Source organism: Pithys albifrons, chromosome 21 (assembly GCF_047495875.1).
Source record: "Pithys albifrons albifrons isolate INPA30051 chromosome 21, PitAlb_v1, whole genome shotgun sequence".
Taxonomy (NCBI): domain Eukaryota; kingdom Metazoa; phylum Chordata; class Aves; order Passeriformes; family Thamnophilidae; genus Pithys; species Pithys albifrons.
This window is the reverse complement of record NC_092478.1, coordinates 4,957,013-4,981,774: the sequence shown is the minus strand read 5'-3', so window position 1 is coordinate 4,981,774 and position 24,762 is coordinate 4,957,013. Positions and strand designations below refer to the sequence as shown.

The 24,762-nt window shown below is 48.9% G+C and overlaps 1 protein-coding gene across 2 annotated transcripts in view; it reads right to left on the bottom strand.

Moving 5' to 3' along the window:
• The window catches only part of LOC139681538 (sphingosine-1-phosphate transporter SPNS2-like), a 118,238-nt gene that overhangs the window by 6,519 nt on the left and 86,957 nt on the right, over positions 1-24,762 (bottom strand). Inside the window, exons 10-12 of one of the 2 annotated variants that reach the window (XR_011699533.1) lie at positions 19,362-19,460; positions 10,591-10,754; positions 9,955-10,037 (exon numbers count right to left, since the gene is read on the bottom strand). Coding sequence is in view for 1 of the 2 variants with exons in the window: in XM_071574983.1 (XP_071431084.1) it covers positions 10,591-10,754; positions 19,362-19,460 (263 nt within the window). In the remaining variant the exon portion in view is untranslated. The remainder of the gene's footprint in view (positions 1-9,954; positions 10,038-10,590; positions 10,755-19,361; positions 19,461-24,762) is intronic. The other variant, XM_071574983.1, reaches the window with a different exon arrangement.

The window sequence follows — 24,762 nt, the reverse complement described above, 5'->3', positions numbered from 1 at the left end:
GCAGGCTCTGGCTTTTGTAACTGAGAAGCATATTAGGAAATAATGCCCTGGTTTTTACAGCTTGCTGTGCTTAACATCACTTAACTTTTACAACCAACAGTAAAATGCTTCAGTGGGGTCCTTCTAGCCTGAAAACAGCTCATTTTTTTGAGTTATCGAGCAGGAGTTTTTTAGTATTGAGTTTTTGACAGGAGCTTGTTCAGCAGAGAGGAGCACTGGGAATAAGGGGCACTGATCCCTGGACTGAGCAGCAGCTCCTGCCTGTGATTAAGGGCCCTTCTTCACTCCACTGGAGAGAATTCTGTGTTTCTGATGTACTGTGCAAACATCAAGTGCCTGATAGAAGCAGCACTTCAGGAAGGGATAGGGGTGGACCAGCCTGCAGCAGATCCCTCCCTGTCTGAACTTCCTCTGAGGTTTCCGGGAGGTTAAACCTCTCCAAAAGGCCTTGTGAAATTTTAAGTGATGAAATGTTTACATGGACAGACATCCTTGAAAGGTCATGAGACTTCATGGCTTTAATCTATGAAAACCCAAATCTTTTCAAATGCAGCTAAAGGGGGTTTTCTTGGCATCAAAGCATGAGGGGCAATGCCACCCTTCCCCTGTGCCCCAGGGATGAGGAGCAGCCCAGCCAGGTGCAGTTTCTGCAACTCCAGCTACTGCAACAGCAGCATTCCCATCCTGTCTGAGCCTGTGCAGGGAGAGCAGAGGCTGAGGAGGATCATTTGCAGCTCCACACCTGCCTGACTGCCAGAGGGAATTTCACCCACTGATAAATGAACATGTGAAGGTCCCTGCACACCAGGGCACTGGTGCTGCTTTTTCACTGTAATCCCTGCAGACACCTGACAGAACAGGCACGTGGCAGGAGGGCTGAGGCAGCTGCAGATGGGGTCTCTTCATCCTCACATGCACACAAACTCCCCCAGGTAAGTTAAAATCCCAGGGCAGGAGTGATGCTGCCAACATGCTCTCCCTGGCATGAAGGACAAGGGCAATTGCAGCTGGAAGGAGCAAAAAGATGACTAAGGAGTATAAAAAAGCGAGTTTAGGCACAGGCAGAGTCCTCTCTGCACCAGACCCACCTCAATTCCAGCTGTGGTTCAGACAGGGAGAAGTGGCAGAAGTGTTTGTGCCACAGACCAGGCTCTGTACATCCCCCCCTCCTTGTTGCTGCACAGATCAATTGCCCTGAATAAATCCTCTGGAACCAACTGCCCAAACACACAAACATTTTAGTACCCAAAGGAGGGAAATGGACCTGAGCTTAACAGCCCATCCCACTCCACCACTGCCAACACCCTCATACACACAGTCAGCTGCAGGGGGATGGAAAGCTCATTGCAGTGACCTGCCAGCAATAAACAGGTAACAGGACCAGGAAACACCTTAAAACACAACCAGCCACCCTCAGACATCACCACACCTCACTCCTGCTTTGCACAGACCCTCCTGCTCTGTCTCACCACGAAGGGATTTAGAGCTGAATTTCACCAGGATTTTGGCACATTTCCCAAGAAATGAATCAAACTCCTGCAGTGGCTGAGCATTTCCACCTGCAGCTGGAAGGAGGTGGCTTTGGCTCCATCGCAGAATTCCCCATGGATGCTGCCCAGGCTGCAGGTCCCTCCAGCTCCTCCCTAACACGTGGCTGCAGAACATCAACCCTTCCCTTCTACCAACAGAAGAACTGATGCTCCGAGAAGGCCGGGCTGGGAACAGAGGCTGGAAGGGGAGGGGCAGCAGTGACAGAGCAGCACAGGGACAGGGACGGGACAGCACAGCTAAACCAGCCCACGAGCTTTCTGAAGCATCCTGACAGGTCATGCAGCCCCCCAGGAACAGGCTGGTGATGGAGCTGAGCTCAGTGTGCTGAAGGAAAAGAATCACAGAAAGTTCTAAGTTGGAAGGACCAAAAGCATCACCGAGTCAAACTCTCAGCCCTGCACAGGGCCATCCCCAGTCACACCACGTGCCTGAGAGTACCATCTAAAGGTGAGCACTGCCCCGGGGAGCCTGCCAGGGATGCTCAGAGAACACCAACAAAATTCAACAGAGAATCCAGCACAGGAGGAGTTTGCAGCAGGAAAGCACTGCCCACCGTGGCACTGCTGCCTGAGCCACCCCCTGGGGCTCTGTGTCACCCCCTGGGGCTCTGTGTCACCCCCTGGGGCTCTGTCACCCCCCTGGGGCTCAGTGCCCCTCCAGCCCTGCTCCAACCCTGCTCCCCAGGGCTCAGCCAGGGGCGGTTTGAGCACAGCCCTCCCTGCAGCCCGGGCAGAGCTGCCCCTGCCCGAGGGCTGTGCCAGTGCTGGGGTGGCAGGTGCTGCACCAGCTGCAGCAGGAAATGAATTGGCTCCAATCCCCTCTCCCTCCTGCACGTCAGTGGCTTTAGCAAAGGCAGGATGATAATCATGGGCAGCAAATTCATCTTCCCTCTGTTTGGCTCAGCCCCTCAATGGGAGTGTTTCCCATCTGCTCCTTTAACCAAGGTGCTGATTTGCCTCCAGAGGAAGGAACGTGGGGCAGCTTCTCTTTTTCTTCTTTGGCAGATCTTGACAGAGCAGAAAACTGGCATAAAGGAAAAATCAATAACCTTTCCTGCTATTTTCCCAGGCAGCTGCAGCAGAACAGATGTGAAAACGAGCAGTTAACAGCACGAATCAGGGACCTGGATGGAAATGAACTCTGTGAAGGTCTGGGTCTCAAAACTTGGGCCCAGAATTCAGCCAGATATTGATGGGCTCAGAATTAAGGTGAAGGTCTCTCAGTGCCATGGAAGATGTGGATAACATCCCATTCTTGTGTCCACTGAAATGGAGGGAGAGGAAATGGAGGGTCTTGCTTTTTTCTTGGCATGATTGAAAAGGGAGAAAACATGACAAAAAACCAGGAATGATCTAATTAAATCTTGAAAGAGAAAATCCTGTAGAACTTCTGATGCCACTTGATTAGAAATATAATTCTTATCCTCCACAATAACTGCCTCATGATGCAGCTCTTTTCATCAGCCTCTGAGCTACGAGGTGTGGGCAATCACAGAACCATGGCATGGTTTGGGTGGGAAGGACAAGGACACCTTCCACTAGCCCAGGTGGCTCCAAGCCCTGTCCAACATGGCCTTGAGGCCTCAAGGAACCTCCCACCTGTTTCACTGCACTGTAGCAGTCTGGGCAAGCCCTGCCTGCCGTGTGGTGTTGGACTGGCAGCAGCTTTGGGAATGATCAAACCAGAGCACATGGGGTGGATAACACAGAGATGTTTCTTGCACAGAGCCAAGGCCTTTCCTACCCCTGGTAGTGCCACACCAGGGAGGGGGCACAGGCAGGACAGGTGACCCCAACTGACCAAAGGGACATTCCACACCATGTGACATCATGCTCAGTATACAAAGTGTGGGGAAGAAACAGGAATGGGGGGATGTTTGGAGTGATGCCGTTTGCCTTCCCAAGCCACCATTACCTGTGCTGGGCCCTTCTCTCCTGGAGAAGGAAGAACACCTTCCTGCCCATGGGAAGCAGTGAATTAATTCCTTGTTTTGCTTTGCTTTGCTTGTGTGCAAAGCTTTTTATTTCCCTATTAAACTGTATCTCAGCCCATGAGTTTTCCAGCTCTTACCCTTCTCCCTGATGCTCTGGCTGGGGGTGAGTGAGGGGCTGTGAGGGGTTAAACCCTGACCCAGGCCAAAGACCAACCACAAGAAAATTGCTCCAACACACCCACAGTCACAGCCTGCCAAAAATCTGCCTTGCAGATTGCTCCACAAGAAGGGGTCAGTGGGGCTGATAAAAGCCAATACCTGTGTAAAATGCTCTGTGATTGTGACAGGCTTCAGGAAACACAGAGCAGGGCTGAATTTTTCATTATTTCTTCCATTTCCTTGTGTCAGAGGTTGTTCCTGCCTTGGAAAGCTGCCACCCTCTGCTGAGAGCTCAGTCACCTGCGTGGGATCTGCTCAGGCTTTGTCTCTGGGCCAGGGCAGCCTCAGCAGAGAATCTGTCTCAGTGAGAGTTTAAAATCTCCTGCACACCAAGAACCCTCCTCTGCAGTGCCAGAGGAAAGGCTGAACCCTTTGGTAGGTACAATTTCAGTGCCCCTGGTACCCTGTGGGCCTTCAGTCCTGTTTTCCAGCCGATGAGCATTCCAGGGACAGTGTCTGAGTGCCTGGAGCTCACAGCACAGTCAGCAGCAGAGGCAGCAGGAGGAGTCCCACTCAGCTGTTGGTCTGCAGCCCTTGGAGGAGTGAGCTCTGACTTCCCAGAACTTCAGGCACACGGAAAAATTCCATTCCTGCTGTGGGACAGCACTTAAGTAGCCAGGGATAGCCTAGGAATATTGTTTTGCTCTCTCCATGGCACAGGGGATTAACCTTGAAATCTCAGCATGGAGGGGGATTGATGGTTTGGAGAACCCAGAGCTCTGCCTCGGGTGCCCTGAGCTGTGCCAGCACCAGCTGGCTCTGTCCTTCTGCCTGCGCTTAAGCAAAGCTCCCTCTGCCAACAGTGAACTCCAAGAGCACATTTCAAACACCAGGAGCATTCCCTGCAAGGACCACAATGAACTGAACTGGCTGTGAACAACCAAAGTGGCCTTTGGCTTTTCCCCACTGACCTGCAGGAAACCCTCAGGGTGGCTGAAGTGACAGAAAATTCAGTGTTTGTTCTGTATTTTCCAGCAGCAGCTCCAGCTCCAGGAGCAGCAAACCAGCACTGAGGCTCAGCCAGTCCCAAACTGCTCCAATCTTGTGTTTGTTGACTCTCTTTATAGAGCTGCAAACACAGCCAGTAAATGGCAGAACAACCAACAGCTCTACAAGCAGCTTTCCCCACCAACAATAAAACTACTTATATTTTCACCACCTCTTCCCTTCACACCCTCAACACTTTGATTCCATATAAACCATCTAATAGTCTAATCTTGATCCCTCTGCAGTCTGTGTTTTTATCAGGCCACTCTTGGATACTCCAAACACACTCTGCCTCCCTCCTTCCATCATCACAGATCCTCTGCATCCTAATCCAGGCTTTGGGCTGTAAATTCACAGGGCTTTAAAGGCCAAGGGCATCTTATCTGGGCTAAAAAAGCACTGTGAGTTTCTAGCACTGTAGGAAATGTTTAATTATTGTTCTTTTGTGAAGTAAGAAACAAACAGAGCGATGATATTCCTCCCCCAGACAGCGAGTGAACTGCTCAAATATCCCTTTGTGGGAGTTGTTAAAATCCACTTGCTGCCTCTGAAATCCTCACATCCAAACCCTGCCTCAGTGCAGCACTGAGACATCTCTGCAAAGTGCCCAGTCTCTTAAAACCCCTTTGTGAAACATCTCCAGCTATTGCAGAGAAGAAATATTATTTTTGGCAGTGCAAACCACCAGGATGGAGCACACTCTGTGCCAGTCCAGCTGCCACCTTAATGCCTGTGACAGTGTTAATGGAGGGGACTCTGGGCTTTGCTGGCAACAACAGGTCACCTGGTGGGTCCTTTCTGCCTCTGCTGCCACAGAAAAATCAGAGAAAAGGAGGGCTGACAACCCTGTGAGTCCTTCCCTGTCCCATATAATAGAATCTGCAAAGCAAAAATAAGGTCAGACACTTTCAAATTGCTGCAACAGGAGAACTGGGAGATCATTTTGTATCTAGTTCTGCGAAAGGCTAAAAATAAGCCTGATGGGAGGCAGAAGAAAGAGTCTGGAAATGGATTATTCTCATTTTTCCTGTAATGCAATTTGCAGATGTGCCATGTTTAAGACATCAGAGGAGGTGTCTGGGCTAGGGAAGGTTCTTTTTGTGGCTTGTGCTCTCCCCTCTGAAAAGAATCTTTTCTTTCTAGTGTTTGTACCCACCACTTTTAAAATGAAACTTTCATCAGCACTGCTGCCCACCAAGGGCTTCCACACCTGATCAGAGGTGTTAAAACTGTTTTCTTATTAAATGCTCAATTTTGATTTTAGGAAAAAAGAAAAACCTGTTGGAGTTGCTTAAATAACCCGATTCTTGTCAAGTAAACAAATGGGGGAACGACTCAGGCTTGCAGGGCTCTCAAGGGCTGAGTTTAGGGTGGTTTAAGACTTCAATTCTGTCCTGAGCAGCTGCATTGGGGCAGCTCTTTATTCCTGCCCTGGCAGGGACAGACACTGCATTGATCCTGCTGCCTGATCTGCGTTGCTGGATCCTCAGAGAAAATATCTGTTCTCTGTCATACAGGATGCAGAGAGGGACTGAGCAATTAGCAGACTTGGAGATCCATCCAGCTTTTCACAGCTCTGGAAAAAACCCTGGAAAATCTCTTGTTTCCAGGTGTAAACCCAGGGATTAAGTAAAAAAACCCCAAAAAACAAAAACCCCCAACAACTAAAAATAAAAAATCCTCTGAGGAGGAGATAATGCCACACCTGCACAAGGTGCTCCCCAGGGAGAATCCAGGTGAGCTCCCCTGAGGAGCAGCCAGGAATGGCTGTGGTTGGGGACAGGATCCTGCTCAGCACAGCTCCTGGGGGACACTCCCTTCCCAGGAAAGGCTCCTGACACACCAATTACAGGGATTTGTATCCCTGGCACCAAAAGTTGGCACAGCTTGGGAAAGGGACTTGTAAAAATTCCTTTCCCAGTAAAAGGAGCACGTTGCTCCCTGTTAGTGATGGAGTCTCTGGGAAGTCCCAGTGCAGGCATTTCTCCTGCAGTTCTCCAGGGGAAAGTTTGGGTTTCTCCCAGTTATCTGCACTGTGAGTGAGGCACAGGACACACACAGACCACAGGCACAGTTCTCAGCAGTGCTGAGGTTTTCCTTCCATCTAATGAAGCAGCTGGAGAGCTCCCAGCCCTGGAAGCTGCTCTGTGCCAGGGCTGCTCAGGTCCCTGGGATGGAACTCAGGGATAAGGGTGGACTTTCCACATCTCTGACCCATTTCTGAGGCCTGCCATGGCATGGCTGTTCATGTACAAATCAGCTGCCTAAAATCTGCCTTGGGCCTCACCAGTTTTCCTTCAGCAGGTGACAGAAATCCAGTACAGAGTGGAGTCAAGTTTGGAAATAAAATACAACTGCCTTAACCCTCCTCTGCAGAGATACAGAACAGGAGAGGAACAGCAAGCCAAGTGAAAGCATAGCAGGCATTGTATTGGAGTGGTTTGAAAAAGAATTAAAGTATTTATCATTCCTAGTGCCTAAGAGCTCTTACAGAGCCCATTCTTAACCATTTTCTCTCACTCTCTTATAACTCTGAAAGGGTGGGATTAAATTTGTGTTATAAAAATTGCCCCCCAAATGATTGGATTATAGCAGTGATGTACTCTGTCATGTTCTCTGCTAGTCCTGCATTTACTAAAAGCCTCTTTAAGCTGTCAGACTTCTGAAGCAGCAGGAAAATAGTTATAAAAGAATTGTGTTAAAAAAAAAAGAATTGCTATAGAAAGAATTTTTTTCCATGAGTGTTTCTGTGAGAGGGGCAGCCTTGTTGACTGGAATTCCTGTGCTAAAAATGTAATCTCCAAAATATGCCAGGAATTGTGCCAATCATAAAAGAAGCGTGAAAGCCTGGAAATTCTGTTTTTGAAAGGAAGTGTGGTGGAAGCAGGAGGAAGCTTTACAGGAAAGAGAGGTTGCTCTCCTGCTATCTGCCCTGCCTGGAAGAAAAAATTATCTCTGAGCAATGCCTGGAGACGGTTCCACAAAGGAACAAACACACACACAGATCCCAGCAATAAACACCCAAACCAGTTTTCACAGAGGTGTGGGAGTTCAAGCAGGGGAAGCTCAGCTTGCAGAGGCTGCAGAGAGCAGCATTCCACCTCCCTGCTCCCAATCAGCTCAGCAGAGGGGTCAGTGCCCTGCCTGGTGTGTCCTGACCCTGGCACTGATGGATGGTTTAATCTCCGGCGCTCGCCGGTCCCGCAGCTTAATTGATTTCTTTTGGCAAAGCACCTCTCCAAGTCCCGGGGTCTGAGCAGCAGGACTGGCTGGAGAGGGAAAACAAGGCATCCTGAAATAGAAATTCCTCAGTTCCCAGCAAGTAATAGGTAGGATGGAGGGGAGGGCTGGCAGAAAGTTGCCACTGCCAGGGGCAGATGGCCGGGCAGGGAGGGGGAGCTGGATGGCACATTTGAGGTCCAGCATGGAGTGTTGAGGGCTGACAGCAAAGTGCTCTGTTGTGTCTCCCCTCCCAGGCAAGCACAGAGCCACTAACTAATGAATCCTGCCCCAGAAATGCTGAGGAGAACACTGACCCTGCCAGCAATGGCAGCCAGGCCCCAGCTCAGCACCACTGCAGGCCAGTCCCTGCTCAGCCTCCAGCTCTGCTGCAGACACTGCCTGACTCCTCAGGAACTGGAATGAGGCTGCTCTTTCCAGGAATCTCACTGCAGGATGCCAGGGTATTTTTACCATGGGAGTGGGCACATCCCAGAAACTGTGCACTGGGAGTCATTTGAGAGAAATTATCTTGTTAACCATTATTTATGATGATTGTTCTCCTCAGTTTGAACGGTGTAAGATCTGTGGCTGAATAATATAAAATTCATAAACAAATGTGAGTCAGACCAACAAGGAAAGAGAAAGATGCTGAAAGAGAGAGAGCAACAAAACCAGGTCTGACACCTGCATGTGTTTCTTCAAAGAGTGGGGCAGGGGCTGGTTGGGAGGTTGGAGTGATTGGACGTGAATGGAGCACAACCAAAGCTGCTCAGGGTGGGCAGCACCACAGACACAAACCCTTGTGTGCAGGAGCAAGCAGAGCTGTGGGATAAGATCTGCCTCCCCACAGTAACACTACTGCAAAGCTGGGGCTTTGCTAAAACAACTGTGTAAGGCACACCAGCACTGGGCCCCCATTAGGGACCAGCCTCCTGACCAAGCCAAAGGCCTGTCCCAGAGAGCTCCACTGGAGTGAGACCAGGACACCACAGAGCCTGGGCCAGCATAAAGGTCCAAGTGGGCTTGACATGCTGATAAAGGAGGAGTGACCTGGAATTCATCAGTACCTGAAACACTGAGCCCTTCCTTCAGCACCTGAGGTGTTGCCATGCCATGCTGGCAGCACATGGTGGCAAGGGACACGTGTGTCCCCCCCAGTTACAGGGGGAGTGAGCACTCTCAGAGCACAGTGAAGACAAACACTGAAGCTTCCCTAGGAAAGCTCCCAGAACTAATGTTCATCCTGCCATGTGCCACACCTGGACTTGCTCACACAGCCTGTGTGCACAGGCACAGACACAGGGCTGGGGGGCACATGGAGAGTGTTCCCACCTTCTGCCTCAGGCCAAGCCAGGAAGGCCTTCAGAACCACAGGACAGCTTTCATGCCTTCTCCAAAGAACCTGCTGTAGCATTCACCTCTTTTTTCCCATAGGAAGTTCTTCCTAACATCTAATCTCCAATTTCCCTTCCTGCCATTTAAAGCCTTTCTCTGCAGATACCAAATCAGGCACACACATGTCACGTCCCCAAAGCAACACTGAGGTTCAGCTCTGCAGGACTCCACCTCCTTACCAGATGAGGTCTTGTTTTTCTACAGTGTTTGAACATCTCATTATAGGGGAATGTACATGTTTAAAGGCACCAGGAGGCAGAAAACTTCTCCTTTCTCTGGTGTTTATACGTGTTAGTAAAAGGAAGGTGGAACTGCTCTTACAGGGCCACAGCACCATCTGTGGCACTGTTTCCAGATCTCTTGCATCCATCTGATATGACAGTGTGAGCCAGAAAGTATCACCCGAACTGTTCACACACTTATGTCAACCTCCAGACACCTTATTTTCCTCTCCTAGTGGTACTGTGCCTACAGAGAGTGACATTCCAGGGCCCTTTCCTTGAGGTACTCCAAGGCTCCCATTCTCCACGGGGGGAAAGGCAAAGGCAACTTCCAGTCAACAGCAGACCAGTCACCTAACCACATATTCAGCATGATATTACACACAGTAACTCTTATTTTTTGACAATTATGAGAAAGAGACTAACCCCAGAAGTTTGTATGTCATGTGGAAGCGTCTTCCGAATTACTGTAGTTGCCAACCGTGAGTTGATCCGAATCGGTTTCTTTACTGAAAAACAGTAGCTTTTTTTTTACAAGCTGCAGGGAGGGACTGGGAAAGCCTTTTTGCCACAGCACCCCTCGAGCAGGCAGGTCCCCACACACAGCTGGCCTCCTCCTCACGTCACATTCCTGCCTACTGGAGGTGCTGAGCAGGGTGAGATGTGGGTGCAACGTGGATCACCAAGCTCTGTGGAGCGTCTCCTGCTCCTCACCTTCGAGCCCAACAGTTCCACAGCACAGCAGCCCCTCACCACACACGGCCTGGGCTGGGACATGCTCAGGCAAGGGTGAAAGGGGCTTGTGCCCTCAGCTACTGTGCTCCCCTCGAGGCCACACGGCCAACAACTGAGATCCACCAGAGCAGAAGCGTGTAAAGGATGCCCAGCCAGCACGACCCAAGCCCCTGTGCTTCGTGCAGCCTCATGCACTCTGCTGAGCCCAGGCTCTCAGCACAGCCCCACATCCTTTACCTGCAAGGACCGAGGCCAGGGAGAGAGAACAAGCACAGGGAGAGAAAACAAGCTGTGGCACCTGCCCTGTGCAAAGGCCACACTACTCACTGTTGCTCAGCTTTGGCTCGGTCACTCAGGAAGAAGAGGGCCGTGGCCAGGAAGAACATCCCTCCCAGGACGACGACGAAGGGGCAGAGCATGAGGGCATAGCCCAGGCTGAGGAACTCCCACACTGGAGACTCCTTTGTGCTTTGTCGGATCAGGTCTGAGATCTGCAAGAGGGGCAGAGCAATTAGTCACTCAGATGGAAAAGAGACACCATTTGCTGAACAACCACCCACCAACCACGTGCACGGGGTGGGAAGTGGAACAGTGTGTTCAGTGACAGCTCAATGTGCCCTCCACACTTCAGCCTTCCACGCTGGAGCCTGGGCAGCTCCTGCTGGGAGCAGCTTGGCAGGGGTCCTGCTCTCCCTGTCACTCTTGTGATCTGTTGTTCTTCCCACAGCCCTCTCCTGTTCTCCTGGGCTGCAGCAGGGACTGCACCCGTGGGTGTCTGACCTTGGCTGAGCCCCTGGGTGCCAGCAGGGGACAGTGACCAGCCTTCTGCAAGTCCTATCAAGTCCTGCTTACTCCCACACCTGACCCACCTTTTGGCAAAAGGAGGCATTAAACTGCATTTCTGGGTACTGAGTGGGAAGGGGGAAATGTTTCCCACAGAGCAAAAACCCAGAGATCCCATCTGATTGGAAGAAACAGAACTGGAACATGGGATTTTGTCCTTGTCTGGGCTGTGGAGGGCTCAGTCCCTCTTCCAAACTCCATAATTGTGTGCAAGACGTGGCTCTGGCCCCAGCTCAGACACAGAGGCTGCTCTCACACCACCAAACCCATGGGCTAAGGCAACCTGCCCTTCCAACAGCCAAAAAGCATAATTACATGAAAATGAACCCAGATTTGCACCTACACGAAGGAGGAGAGCCAAAAAATGGCATTATTTACTTCATTATGAAAAGCCTTTGCTAAAACTCAGTAAAATTTAATGCCTATCTGTAGCTAAAACTATCACAATTTAATATTTACTGTCCAGCAAACAACTTTAGTCCCATAAATCTGACAGGGTGGTGCATCAGTCGGGGTGGGTCTCAAGGCATTGGGTATTTAAATGTCCAGCTCTGTTTTTATCTCTGACCTTTTGCTGAGGCAGAAATATTAGTTTATACCAAAAGACTGCAGGGAATATGCAGCATCAAATCCTACTGCTGTGCACACAAGCAAATCAGCTCCAGAAACAGGCAAGGCTTGTGCAGCAGCTTCCAAACTGCCACTGGGGATGGAAAAGGTGGAGTCCAACACAACCTACGAGCAAGTTCTGACATTCAAGGTTTAAATCTTGACAGCCAAGCAAGGAAATGTCACAGGCAGCAGAAATCACCAATTCACAGCCCTGCAGAGATCTGGGAGGTGAATGTGTGTGGGGAGCACAACAGAAGGTCCCAGAAGGATGATGCTCATGGGGACTCAGACAGTGTCACTGAGTGTGTTTGAGCAGGGACACTCTGGGTTAACACCTCTCCTACAGCTCAGCCTGGCTCCCACTTGAAGGGATGGAAAGGAGCTGACACCACTGGGATACAGTTAAGGAAGAGTTCCTGCCCTCTCAAGGAGAACTTTATTCACAGTGTAAGACTCACAAGGGAAAACAAGAGTGTTAAGAACAAGTCTCATGTGAGAAATGATGTTAAAACATCCTTAGACTGAAACCAAGTAACAGTGGCCATTAGTCTGGGAGATTTATTAAAAATTAGCAACAAGACTTGAATGTGAAAAGAAAGGATCCACAGGAAAGCAGCAGAATGTGCTCTGCACCCAGGAGACAGGGACATCAGCTGGTCATTAATTCCCTTTTGTATCCAGACACCTTAATTCTCAACATTTCCCTCACTCTTCATTATGAACCAGAATTTGGCATCGAGTCAGCCTCTCTGTCAGGCTGCAATAGCCAGAATTGAGGCTATTCTAAGAAATCTAGACATTCTAAACCACTTTTCATTTTTGGGAATGGATATAATTATTCTCCAAAAGGACCAGACAATAAATCACTTGACAAATTGACATGATAAATCAGCAGCAGAGGATGGAAAGCCAGGCATGTGCTCCTGATTGCTCTCTTATGGATGACACGACATTCTAGGCTAAAACCAGCCTTGAAAACCTAAAATCTCCAACAAATAAAACTCCCAATCAGCTCATCCCACACCTTCCCTTCTAACACATTGACCTTTTATACCAACAAATCACATTAATATTAAATCTGCTGTATTTCTCCTGTTTAACCCCACACATCCTGTAAGTGCCCAGTTTAGAAAGGGCCCTGTTTCCTCCCAGCCAAGGTTTAATCCTTCCCACCAGCCAGCTGGGCTTTCTCATGTAGGTCCCAAATAATCCCCTCACCCACATGTAAAGCTTTAGCAGGGCCCACATCCACATTTTTGCTGTAACAGTCTCTGTTGTTTTGTTCCACTCAGTTACAAGCCACCTGCTAAGGCTGAACTTTGGCACCTCTCCTTGAGAGGACACAGGACAGAATTGCAGACTTGGGCTCCAAGAATGACACACCATTTGCCAAATGGTCTGCTCTGCATTGCCAATTTTGGGCTTTCCAGACTCCTCACAAGGACAGCCTCCTGAGCTGGCCAAGTGTGAATTGGCAACACCCAAACCAAGCATCATTTTTGGTGTTTTCTCTCCAGCATGAGTAACAAATCGTGGGGGTTGTGTGCACAGTCTGTGCCAGAGCTGCACTTGGAGTCCTGTGTGGGATTCCTCCCTTTGTTCTGCCAGCTGGGAGGTGGCAAAACCTTCAAGACATTTATCCAAAGTGTGGGGGTGAGAAATCAGGGAGGAGGTCCTGCTGCTGCTCTGCAGTCTGAACACAGGCCTTTGATACCAACCTGAGGAGGAAAGCTCCCAGCTCCTCCCTTGCTGTGCAGATCTCAGACCAAGAGGAATGACTTTGCTAAACAAACTCCAGCTCGTGGCATTCCTGCAGCACACAGGGCTGGAGTGTGCCCAGCCAGCTGGATGGAGTCCAGCTAGAGAAAGTGCCCACTTCCCAGAGGAGGAACAGCACAGCTGCAGTGGGCACGATGCCAGCCCCCAAATCCATGGCTGTGTCTCCATCCCAGGGCAGAAGACAAGGAAGGAACAAAGGGAACCTTCACTGCTTTCCTGGGAAGCACTTGGGGTGTTTGGAACACAGGACAGGCCACTGAGGCTGCAGGAGCTGAGGTGGGCTGAGCCCAGGGAAGGTGTCTGGACTCTGTCCTGTCCCTCCTGAACAGGGCAGGGTAATTAACTGACCTATTAATTAGTGCAGTGGTAACGACATCTCTGAAATCACCATTCCCTCTCCTCTCTCACTGCTGGGCCAACCTCTCAGTTCCTCTGCAACTGCTTGATTTGTCTACATTTCTGACACTGCCCCTTGGGCACAAATCCTGCTACATAAAAGGCTATTTCTGGCACAAATACCTGATTTTCATGATTACCAGTTTGACACAGCCCAGGTTCTCCCTGGCTGCTCTTTTTCTTGTCCCTTACACTGTATTCCCTGTAACCCCACAGTGTCACCACAATGGTTTGGGCTTCACCCACCCCCCAAGTCAGAGGGGCATGTGAAAGGTTTCTTTGTTTTTTCAAAAAAAATCTAATATGAATGCAAATGAAGATGAGAAAGCAAAAATAAGGGATTGTATAAGGTAAACAATTTGCTGGGCCTGTGGGGGAGCACAGGCATTTATACTGTGCTAAATGGCATGAGAAATACTCCATAATAAAAGGAAGTAAACCTGATTTTTTAATGATATTCATTCAGACAACTACAGAAAGGTAAAAGCAATTATAGCAAAAAGTTATTTCAATTTTAACCTTGGCATGTTTGGATGTTAAATCAAAAAAAAAAGGCAAACAATTCTGTTAATCTTAATAGCATCTTTTTGAGATTGCAAACAGATTTCATACTTGGCTGGTGACAATATCAATATCCTGCATCAATGTTTGGTGCCTGAGTTTGCCCCAGCAATGCCCACATGGCAAGGCCTGGGCTCTCTCTAATAGAGAGACTTTCACATACATTAAATGTTCATCAAAAATCCTGAGGAGCTGCACCTCTAACCAGGGCCATGGGAGGTGCACAGAGCTCTGGAGAAACACCAGAGCAGGCTGGGAACTCTTGGCAAAGAGCATTTTATACAGGGAAAGTCATTTGGGATTTTAGGGCAGACTTAAATCGTGGTTGTTGCTGAGTCACCAGAAGTGGGAAGCTCGTTAGCTCATTGCAGTGAGGAGATAAATCCCAGGAGGGTTGGTCTCCAGGTGGTTAATTCTCCCCTTATTTTGCAGCTGACAGCCATGTCAAAGATTTGGCCTTTCAGTACACTATGAAAAAGGCTTTTAATTACTCAGCTCGGCCAGGACCAGAGAAATCCTCAACTTAAAGTTACTGCTTGAAGAAAACAGGTATGAAGAGTGAGGGGCTGAGGGTTCTCTTTCTCAGTGTCTCCCTGACACATGAACAGCAGGTGCTCAGACCTGCAAGGGCAAGTCCCATTTTACCCACCACAATCTGGGTCATACACAAGCCCAAATGTGGGGGAAGATCTGCAGGAGGAGAGATACCATCAGGGCTACAGGACACCTGTCAAGCAGCTGGGACTTGGTACAGAAAGAACAATAAACCCCCAAATGTGCATCACATTTTATCTACCAGCTCCATCAGATGATGGGAGAGGCTGCCTGTACACACTCCTGTACACTATAAATATTGGAACATGCTGCAAAAGGCACCAAGAGCCCTCTATGCCATCTTTAAGCCCCCAACAGCAATGGAGTATCTGCTGATGGTCCCTGAAACAGAGTGAGGCCAGGGGAATATTTTGCACACTTGTCACAGGACAGGATTGCCTTTTTGACCTCAAGCTTTGGCAGGAGAGACAGAGCTGTGGAACCACCAGCAGCACCTGATGGGCCACACCTGAGCAATGGCTGGCCAGGTCAGGCAGGGGCAGAACACCCAGACTGCAGCATCACATCCTGAGATCCACTTCATTCCACTGCCCCGATGTAAGTCAGACAGCAGTGGAGCTGAGTCCCAGTGGGGGTGGTCTGTTTTTATCTAGCAAAATAAACAGGAAAAAAATCTTCTTCCAGAATAAGCCTGTCCTACACTGAAGCATTTTAAACCATAAAATACAAATTTTAAACCATAATACATGAATTCTGCACCCTCAGGCAGGGAAGCCTTTACAGAAAGAATCACTTTCTATAAAAATCTATTTACCTGGTTGGGTAAACACTTCCAGACCAAGTCACCAAAAAGGCTGCCTCAAACTGGCACAAAATGCTGTGAAATCTGCACCTCCAGTTAAAACTTTCATTAAAAAGTACCTTAATTGCTGCATTTACTCCAGTTTTCCTTGGTTGCCCCTAATGAAGTGGTGATCTTCCTGCCCTGAGAGTCTGTGCCAGGGATAATTAACACTGCTCTGCTAACTTCTTGCTAAAGGAAGGTGATTAGTATTCTTGCTGCTTAAGTAGCTCATTAGGTCTGGTTTATCAGCCTGCTCACACAGCAGGGCTGGGGAAGGGAGGAAAGTGAGGGGTGAAAGGGGTGAAATTCCAGCCTGGAGGTGTGTCCCTCCAGCCAAAGGGAGACAGCAGGAGCCAAGGAGGTCGGGACAGGTGGGAACCACCATCAGGAGTCCAGGGAGCAGCTTCAGCCCATCCAAAGGTGCTGGTGCAGGAGAGCTGATCTCTGGCACTTGAGAACATCCTCCTCACAGGCCGATGGTGCCAGGTGACAAGTGGGTACAGATGGGTCTCTATCCCTTGCCCTGATGGAGGGTTGCACAGAGAAGATGAGAGAGAATTTAAGCAGGCAGGAGAGCAAAGGGCACCAGGGCAGTGAGGACAGTGTGTGCCCACAGCCCTGGCACGTGTGGGGACAGCAGTGCCCACAGTGGGTGCCCTTCTCAGCCCTGCCAGGGCTAAAGGCAAGGCAGGGCAGGGGGAGGAAAGTGCTGCTGTGCTCAGGGGGGAAGCAAATTATAAAGAAAAGAAAAAGTCCCAAGCCACAGCCTCAAAATAAAAAAACCAACTCTGTCTGCACTCAGTTTTCCTGAAGGAAAGAAGAATGTCAGGGAATGGAGGGGGAGCTCTGGTGGTGTGAAGGATGATGATGTGAACCCTGAGCAGGGGAGACACCATCCATGAGCACAGAGGGACACACAAGCAGGGACTCGGGGGCCTGTCTGAGAGTTGCCCCATTTTACAGGGCACCAAAGATCTAACCAGAACTAGGAACACAAAGAGCTGGAGCTGAGAGGCAGCCTGAGCAAAGAACTATTTCACAGGCTTTATCTGGCACTCAACATGAGTGGTGGGACTTGGGGCACTTCTCTTAACTCTTCTGTGCAGAGTGGGAGCTGTCCAAGAAAAGCACCAGGGACATTTGGGTGTAAGGCCCTGGACAGGTGAGATTTCTCACCCAACCTCAGTGCAGGAACACTGAGCTGTTAGACAGGAACTATTTAAACCCTGCAGGTTGGTTACTCCTGGAAAAGTTACAGTTCTCTAGGAATAAAAGCTGTCTCCCCTAATGAAACAGCACAGCAATGCCTGTTCTTGTTTGTGAATGAACAGGCAGTGCTGATTTACAGGAATTGACCTCACAGCTGCCACCCTGAAGCTGCATTTGCATAACTCCTTGGCAAGTCAATCCTAAGCCTTTTGCCCATAATAAAGGTTATCAATACTTAAAAAGACATGAGAAATGGCCATACATATGAGCTCCCTGTCACTTTTAGCTTTTAAACACCAAAGTATATTTGTTGCTCTGGGTGGTTGTAAGGACAGTGTGAGATTTGGAAATAACAATTAATACTTCCCCAGTCTAAAGAAAGCAATTAAATTTGGGTAGTGCCTGTTTCAGCCAGGCATCCTTAACTAACTCACAACTTGCTTGTTCTCTGAATACCAGAAGGGCAAGGCACATCATTTCTACAACCAAAGGCTTTTTTTTTTTAATCTGTGACACTTAAGAGCCTTAGACAACTTTCAAGATTAATTGCAATCATTCAGGGTCCTTGGTATTCCTCCTGGACATCCCTTTTACGTAAGAAGAAGGAAGAACATGTAGCAGAGTCACCTGAGGCAGCCTGGGCTGCCCCAGCCCTGCCCTGCTTGTTTCACCCTCCTCCTCCACATTCCCCACTCTTCCAGCAATTCCTTTGTTCTTGCCACCTTCAAATAATTTCTAAAATAACTTCCTTTCTCCCTGGGTACCCAGAACACTGAAGTAAATAAAGAGTAAGCTAAATTGTGCATTTTATCCTCTTGAGACATTGCTCATTTCTTTGGTCTATTCAGCCTTATCTCCATCTGCCTTTTCATGTGTGTTCCAGAGGGCTCCAGAGCAGCCACAGCATTGTGGGGAGCTGCCACTCAAAGTAAATATTTATGCATCTTTAAATAGATATACTCACAAAATTAAAGATATCTATAAAGACATATGTATAGATACACACACCAGTGTCTATAGCATGAATAGATGAGAAATTATGGCTTTCAAAAATAAAAAAAGCCCTCCAGCAGCTGTGTCACACAGTTCTGAGCTGGAGCAGCACATCAAAGCCCTGTCTCTGAGGTGATGGGACCAGTGAAGATTCCAGGTACATCACTGGAAAACTGTGGCACCTTCAACACCCCTGAGCATCACTCAGGTTTGTGAGGGCAGATTAACACTTAAACACACCCAAACTTTTACCCAACCTAATTTCTAACAGAGCCACAAAAGCACCACTCTCTCTTTACAGAGCTGCCTATGAGCTTTATAAACACCTGAGGCTAAAATGATGTAGAAACTCCTTTCTCCCCCTCGCAGTGGCCCTCCCAGGTTTGAATTCATAGAATCATAGAATCAGTTGGGTTGGAAGAGACCTCCGAGATCATCAAGTCCAACCCTTGATCCAACCCTACTGTGATCACCAAATCATGGCACTCAGTGCCACATCCAGTCTCAGTTTAAAAACCTCCAGGGTCGGAGAATCCACCCCCTCCCTGGACAGGCCATTCCAGTGCCTGAGCACTCTCTCTGCAAAGAATTTCTTCCTGATATTCAACCTAAACCTCCCCTGGCAGAGCTTCAGCCCGTGCCCTCTTGTCCTACTGTTGACCCTCACCTGGCTACAACACCCCTTCAGGGACTTGTACAGAGTGCTGAGGTCACCTCTGAGCCTCCTCTTCTCCAGGCTGAACACCCCCAAGCTCCCTCAGCCTCTCCCCACAGCACTTGTGCTCCAGTCCCTTCTCCAGCCTCGTTGCTCTTCTCTGGCCCCGCTCCAGCCCCTCAATGTCTTTCCTGAGCTGAGGGGCCCAGAACTGAACACAACACTCAAGGTGTGGCCTCACCAGAGCAGAGTCCAGGGGAAGGGTCACTGCCCTGGGCCTGCTGGCCACGCTATTCTTGATCCAGGCCAGGATCCCATTGGCCTTCTTGGCCACCTGGGCACACTGTTGGCTCATGCTGAGCCTCCTGTCAATCCAAACCCCCCAGGTCCCTTTCTGCCTGGCTGCTGCCCAGCCTGGAGCAAACTGTAGTATGCAGAGAAGCTGCACAGCTCAGCAGCACTTCCCATTCTTCCCCAGCCACAGCCCTGCCCAGCAGGACCCAGCCTGGCACTGGGGATGAGCAGTTGGCAAACAAAGCCACCCCGGGCAGGGGAGCACTTACAAAGCCAGTGAGACAAGGAGTGCCCAGCATTGGGGAGCACTTACAGAGTTGATAAGACAAGGAGTGCCTAGCATTGGGGAGCACTTACAAAGCCAATGAGATAAGGGCTGCCAGCATCGCCCAGGAGGTGGGAAGTGAAGCTCTGCAAGGCCACGGCGGTCGCACGGCGTGTTGGGATCACCACGTACTGCAAAGGAGGGAGAGAACAAAAACAGGTAAGGAGAGTGAAGGGAGAACCTGCCCAGCTGTCCTGCCCTGCCCAGTTTGGACTCAAGGCAGGACAGAGTTAACAGCTGCCCCAGATGTTGGTGGCACACAGAGCCACCGGCCAGTCCCAGGGTGGCTCAGATTCCCAGCCTGGCTCTGGAGTTCTCCCGTGGCAGGTGCCAAGGGAGGGCAGCTCTGTCCAGCCCCCCAGCAGCACTTTGACTGTCAGCTTTGCCAGCAGACACTCTGCAGCTGCTCCTCAGCCTGTGTTTTGCTTTGCTGGTGGGCAGAAGGAAGTTCAAGGTTGCTCAGCACCACCAGCCCTCAAACCTGTGCTGTAACCTGTGATGTGTTTATTCCATAATAAAGTGATGATTTTGTTTCCTAAACCATCAGCAATCCACATCAGTCACATCCTCCCTTCCCACTCCACCTCCAGCCACTTTTAATTTTTCTCAGGAATTTGTGATTCCACTTGTGAAAAGTGACAGAGTCACGTTAGGAAAATTTTTTCACATCCAAGATCCTGGAGTTTGGCCTCCACTGCTCTAATAGGACATGACACCCTTAGCCAGGTCATGCAGAATCAGTCAGACTACACAGGAGCAGTGGAAAACACAAATTACTTCCACATGAAGGGATCAGAGCTTACAGAAAACAGAGCTTGAACCATGGCAAGGGATGGAAGATTAAAAAATAAAAGAAAAAAAGAAAAACCAGCAATGCCCTATCCTGTGGAATGACCTTAATTCTGTAACACACCTCTAGTAGCAGAAAAAAGTAATTGTCTCCTGCATAACTTGGGAAAGAAGCTGGTTAAGGACATCTGCATCGAGTCCACAAAGCCTGGTTTATAAATTGATCCTGTCTTGCTTTAAAGGCTGGAAGTAATGAAGAATTCAATAGGTCTGTAAATCCAAGTGAGCTTCATTTCTGCCTCTCAGCACTGAATCTCCCTGTGCCCCTTCCTGTGGCTCTGCAGAGCCTGTGCCCTGCAGGAATGGCTCTTGTTCAATGATTTGGAGACCATGAGCCCTTTTATTTGTCCACTTTCTCTCTTCAGACTTCCTTTAGAAGTCCTGCCTTGCCAGGCTTCAACTCATTCTCGCAATCCTTTCCTGGGGTCACTTATGAATTAAATGTGACATTTAGGACTGGCCAGAGCCACCCAGAGATGCATCACCTGAGCTGACTGAGGCAGGGGGAGCTCACTCAGGGCACAGGACCTGAAGCACATTCCAGTGCCTTCCCAGCTCCTCCAGGGGAAGGGGAGCTGCCCTGCCTGCAGTGGAAAGAATGAGCCATAAAAACCAGCAAGAAAAGGAAGAGAATTGAGAAAATCCACACCAGAGGAGAACTGATGCCTGTTTGGAATGATCATCTCATTCCAAGCACAGACAATTATGAGTGATGGGTAAAATCAGAGTAAATGCTTTTCCTCAGGGTTTTACCACGTGCTTTCAGAATGACCTGCAGTTCTTTCATCCCTGCTTTGACAAAGCTGCAAATGCACAGAGCTGATGCACTTTGATGCCATGTATTAAACAGGCAGCCTGGTAAACTCCTGTTGTGCAATAAAAGAGCAAAAGATGTTCAGATCCACAGCAGCCACCCAGCTGTGGAGGGCAGCCCTGTCATCCTTCTGCATCCAGGAGCTCAGAACATGACTCCAAGAAAGAAATCCCAAGAGGAAAATTACCTCTAGAGACACAGGAACGTGCTGAAGGTCAGGCTGTGAACAGGAGAGCCCCACAATTCACTGGCACCCCCAAAGAGGCAGGAAATGGGTGCAAACTGGAGAGGTCAGACAGAAAGAAAGAAAACTAAGAGTGAGCTGTTGCTGTTGTTCTTCTCACCTGGCTCCAGGTCACACAGGGCAATGGAGAAATTCTCTGCAAGGGCTGTTTGGGAAAAGGCATCTGAGAGGAGACAGTGGAATTCTGCCTAATTCAAGAGCCCAGAGCTGTGTGTGCCTGTGAAACAGGGGATTTTAAATCTAAAGTATTTTAATTTCTGCCTAGTTCATGTCAGCAAACCTGGAGAAGAAAGCCTGCCTGGCCCTGTATTATACCAATTTTCTCAGCAAAAGGACAAAGGACATGGCACATTTATTAAAAATTTACTATTTCCAGGGAGTGGCAATGAATTGGTGTCAGTGAGAGGAAGAAACTTGACTACCTGAACCATGTACATACACATATATATATTTATACACAGGAATACACACTCACACATATATTAGATATAATTTTGCATGGGTAGCTGTGTTATGCAGAAATAATTTTGCAAGTAGCACTTCAATTTCCAGCAAGTTTTCATTGTGTTTAGCTGAGGAAGTTATTGATGGTTGAAACAATAAGAATTGCCAAAACTTGGTAAATTTAGTCTGGAATTCAAGGGACAAACATCCCACTCAAACCTAAACCCCAACATGTGACAAGCAAATGAACACAAGACTTTTTGTCCTGCCTGAAAAGATATTGGAAGGGAAAAAAAAAAAGCTTAAACCAACATTTCCAAAACACCAAAAAAAAAATACTCCACCCTCTCCTTGCTTCAAAAGCATTTTCTCCTGATGGACAGGAAGCAATTGGTAGCAAACATCATCACTGTTCTAGGAAGACAGCAGTAAATTACAGCTCTAAATGGGCATTTGGATGCTAAAATAGCCCTAAACTCAAACCATGCCTGGCCTGGTTTGGACATGCCCCAGAGCCTGGAGGTGGGAGAGCCACAGCAGCTCTGCCTGTGGGATGGTCCTGGCCCAAGCCTGGTCCAGGTCCAGCCACAGAGCAGGGGCAGGGAGGCTGAGCAAGCAGCTCTGGAAACCTCTGCCCTTCACACAGGGGTTCAGAGGCCATGGGTTACTGTGACAGCTCCCTCCTGGGGGGACACAGGAAGCTGCTCTGAAATAAAACAACTGGGGAGACCACCCTTCTCCCAGAAAGGGGCCATGTGCCCAAGAGGGAACTTCTGGTGTTCATGGCTAAGCTTTGATAGAAAACTCCACTCTCTAAATAACTTTATTGCCCTTTCTGCATCAGGACAATTCATACTTCCAGCACCAAAGGCAAAGCAAACACACCTAACCCTGTGCCAGGCACTGACAGAGCCTGGGAATAGCCCAGTGTTCCTGAAGCACCTGCTGCTCAGAGGAGTCTGTGAGACTCTGAGATGAGCTCAGTTGGTTAAAACCTGGTTGCAATAATGCCAAGGTCATGGGTTCAATCCCCCCTGTGGGCCATTGACTTAAGAGTTGGACTCGATGATCCTTGTGGGTCCCTTCTAACTCAGAATAGTCTGTGATCTCTGTGATCTGTGATCCAGAGAGACCCTTCACAAAAACCAGGCAGGCACTGCCTAATAAAATACTCCTCAGTGAAGTCAAAAGGGCTGCCCTGGTGCCCAGAGCCCAGCCCAGCTCAGAGCAGGGCACCTCCACCTGCAGCCCCTGGCACACCTGCCCTGGCATGGCTTGGAATGAGCTCATTCCAGGCACTGCCCATCCTGCCTGCTCTGTGCAGGCACTGAGGGGAGCACCAGCAAGAGCTCTTGGAAATGCAACTTATCTCCAGCTTCAAAAATAGGGCAGCATTTTGGACTAAATAAATAACGGGGGGTTATTTATAGGGAAGGTAATCAGGACAAAAGCAACATTCCTCCCTGCCTGGGGCACAGTGAGCATCACTCTGTGCCTCTTTCAAGCCTAAAGGAAGGCTTTGACTCCACAACAAAACACCAGAGCAGCTCCTCCAAGGCAGGTCACGACCATATAAAAAGAACCAATGTTTTAAAAGGAAACAGAAATATGCAGAGCAATTCTTCTGCATGAGTGTCAGGACTGTGCATCAACTGGGGAATGGCTTTTCTCAGCAAAGACCTCAAGAGGCTGTGACTGAAATAGCCCTTTCAATTGCCTCCTGGCTCATACACAAATGCCACCAAGCCTCTGTCCATCATCTTTATTTTTGAGATGTGCTATGGAGGGAAAACCCCACTATTAGGACCTGATTCCACAAATTCCCAGGCATTCCCAGTGTCCCAGCCTGTTCCACACCTGCCTGCTGCACTGAAGCTCATTCATTATTGCTCTTACAAGGCAGTTTTAATGTTACTTTGGGGTTCTGGTAATTTTAAGGCCAATTTGCAAAGATGGCTGATGGAATTTGTTTCATAATTAGCATTCTCCATACCAAACATCCCCCCTCTCCCCAAGCACCATCTGAGCATGTGCCTGGGAGGGGATATGGAGAGCTGTGCCCAGGAGAACATGGCCTGCTTTGTACAAATTTGCATTTGGAACAAACATCAGAATCTCAGAATCTCAGGCAGTGCAGAACATTCTGCAGCACCAACAGTTCACCAGAGCCAGCCCTTGGCACCTTGGCACACAGTCAGGGAGCCACACAACGACCCCATCCAGCACATGCCATGGGAGCACCAAGCCAGGGAGAGCCAACAAGTAAATTGGAAGATAATAAGCAAACAACCCTTGTTTTGCCACGGAAATTCGACTTGCAAAACCTCTGGAGGTGCTTAACAACCTGCCCAATAGGGCTCTTAACCAGTCATGAGATCTGTAAGTCCTGGGAGAGCTGTGAGAAATAATCTGGGATGCAGTTTCCAAAAAGCCTCACTCGTGGCATAATGAGATCAGCAGGAAGAGTGTGCAGCCAGTGTTGAGAGCTTTTATCCATGAAAACAGGGTAATATTTATGTATAGGATAAAACTGTTGTTAAGCTCATGCTAATAATGCTTTTAAACTCCTTCCCAGCCCCAGGCAAGAGCAGCCACACTTCTGATTACACCAAATAAATAGTAATCAGTAGAAATTAATTTGCCAAACAGTTAAAGTGCATCTTGCTAAAGCACATCCACACCCTCCTCTGGCAAAGACTTCCCACACAGCATCTGTCAGAGGTGGGTCTGACCCAGAGACAGCCTGAACAGCCTCCCAACCCCCTGTGGCCCCACTGCATCCAGCCCTCTGCTCACAGCCCTGCACTCAGAGAAAAGATGCTTAAATTTATCTCTTCAGCACTTTCACAGGTCCACAAGTGCTGTTGGTGCATCAAGCTGGGCATTACATGTGACAGTTCAGTTTTCTAACCAGACCAGAGAACAGGGAGCTGAAGAGTTGGCAGGAATGACCAAAATCCAATTTTTAACATGGTTTTCATTCCTTTCCTTTGTTTTGAAAAATAGAACTACGACTTCCAATCATTTCTTATGGAGTTCTTTTACTCCAAAGCAACAGAAATAACTGCAATTGCATCCCTCC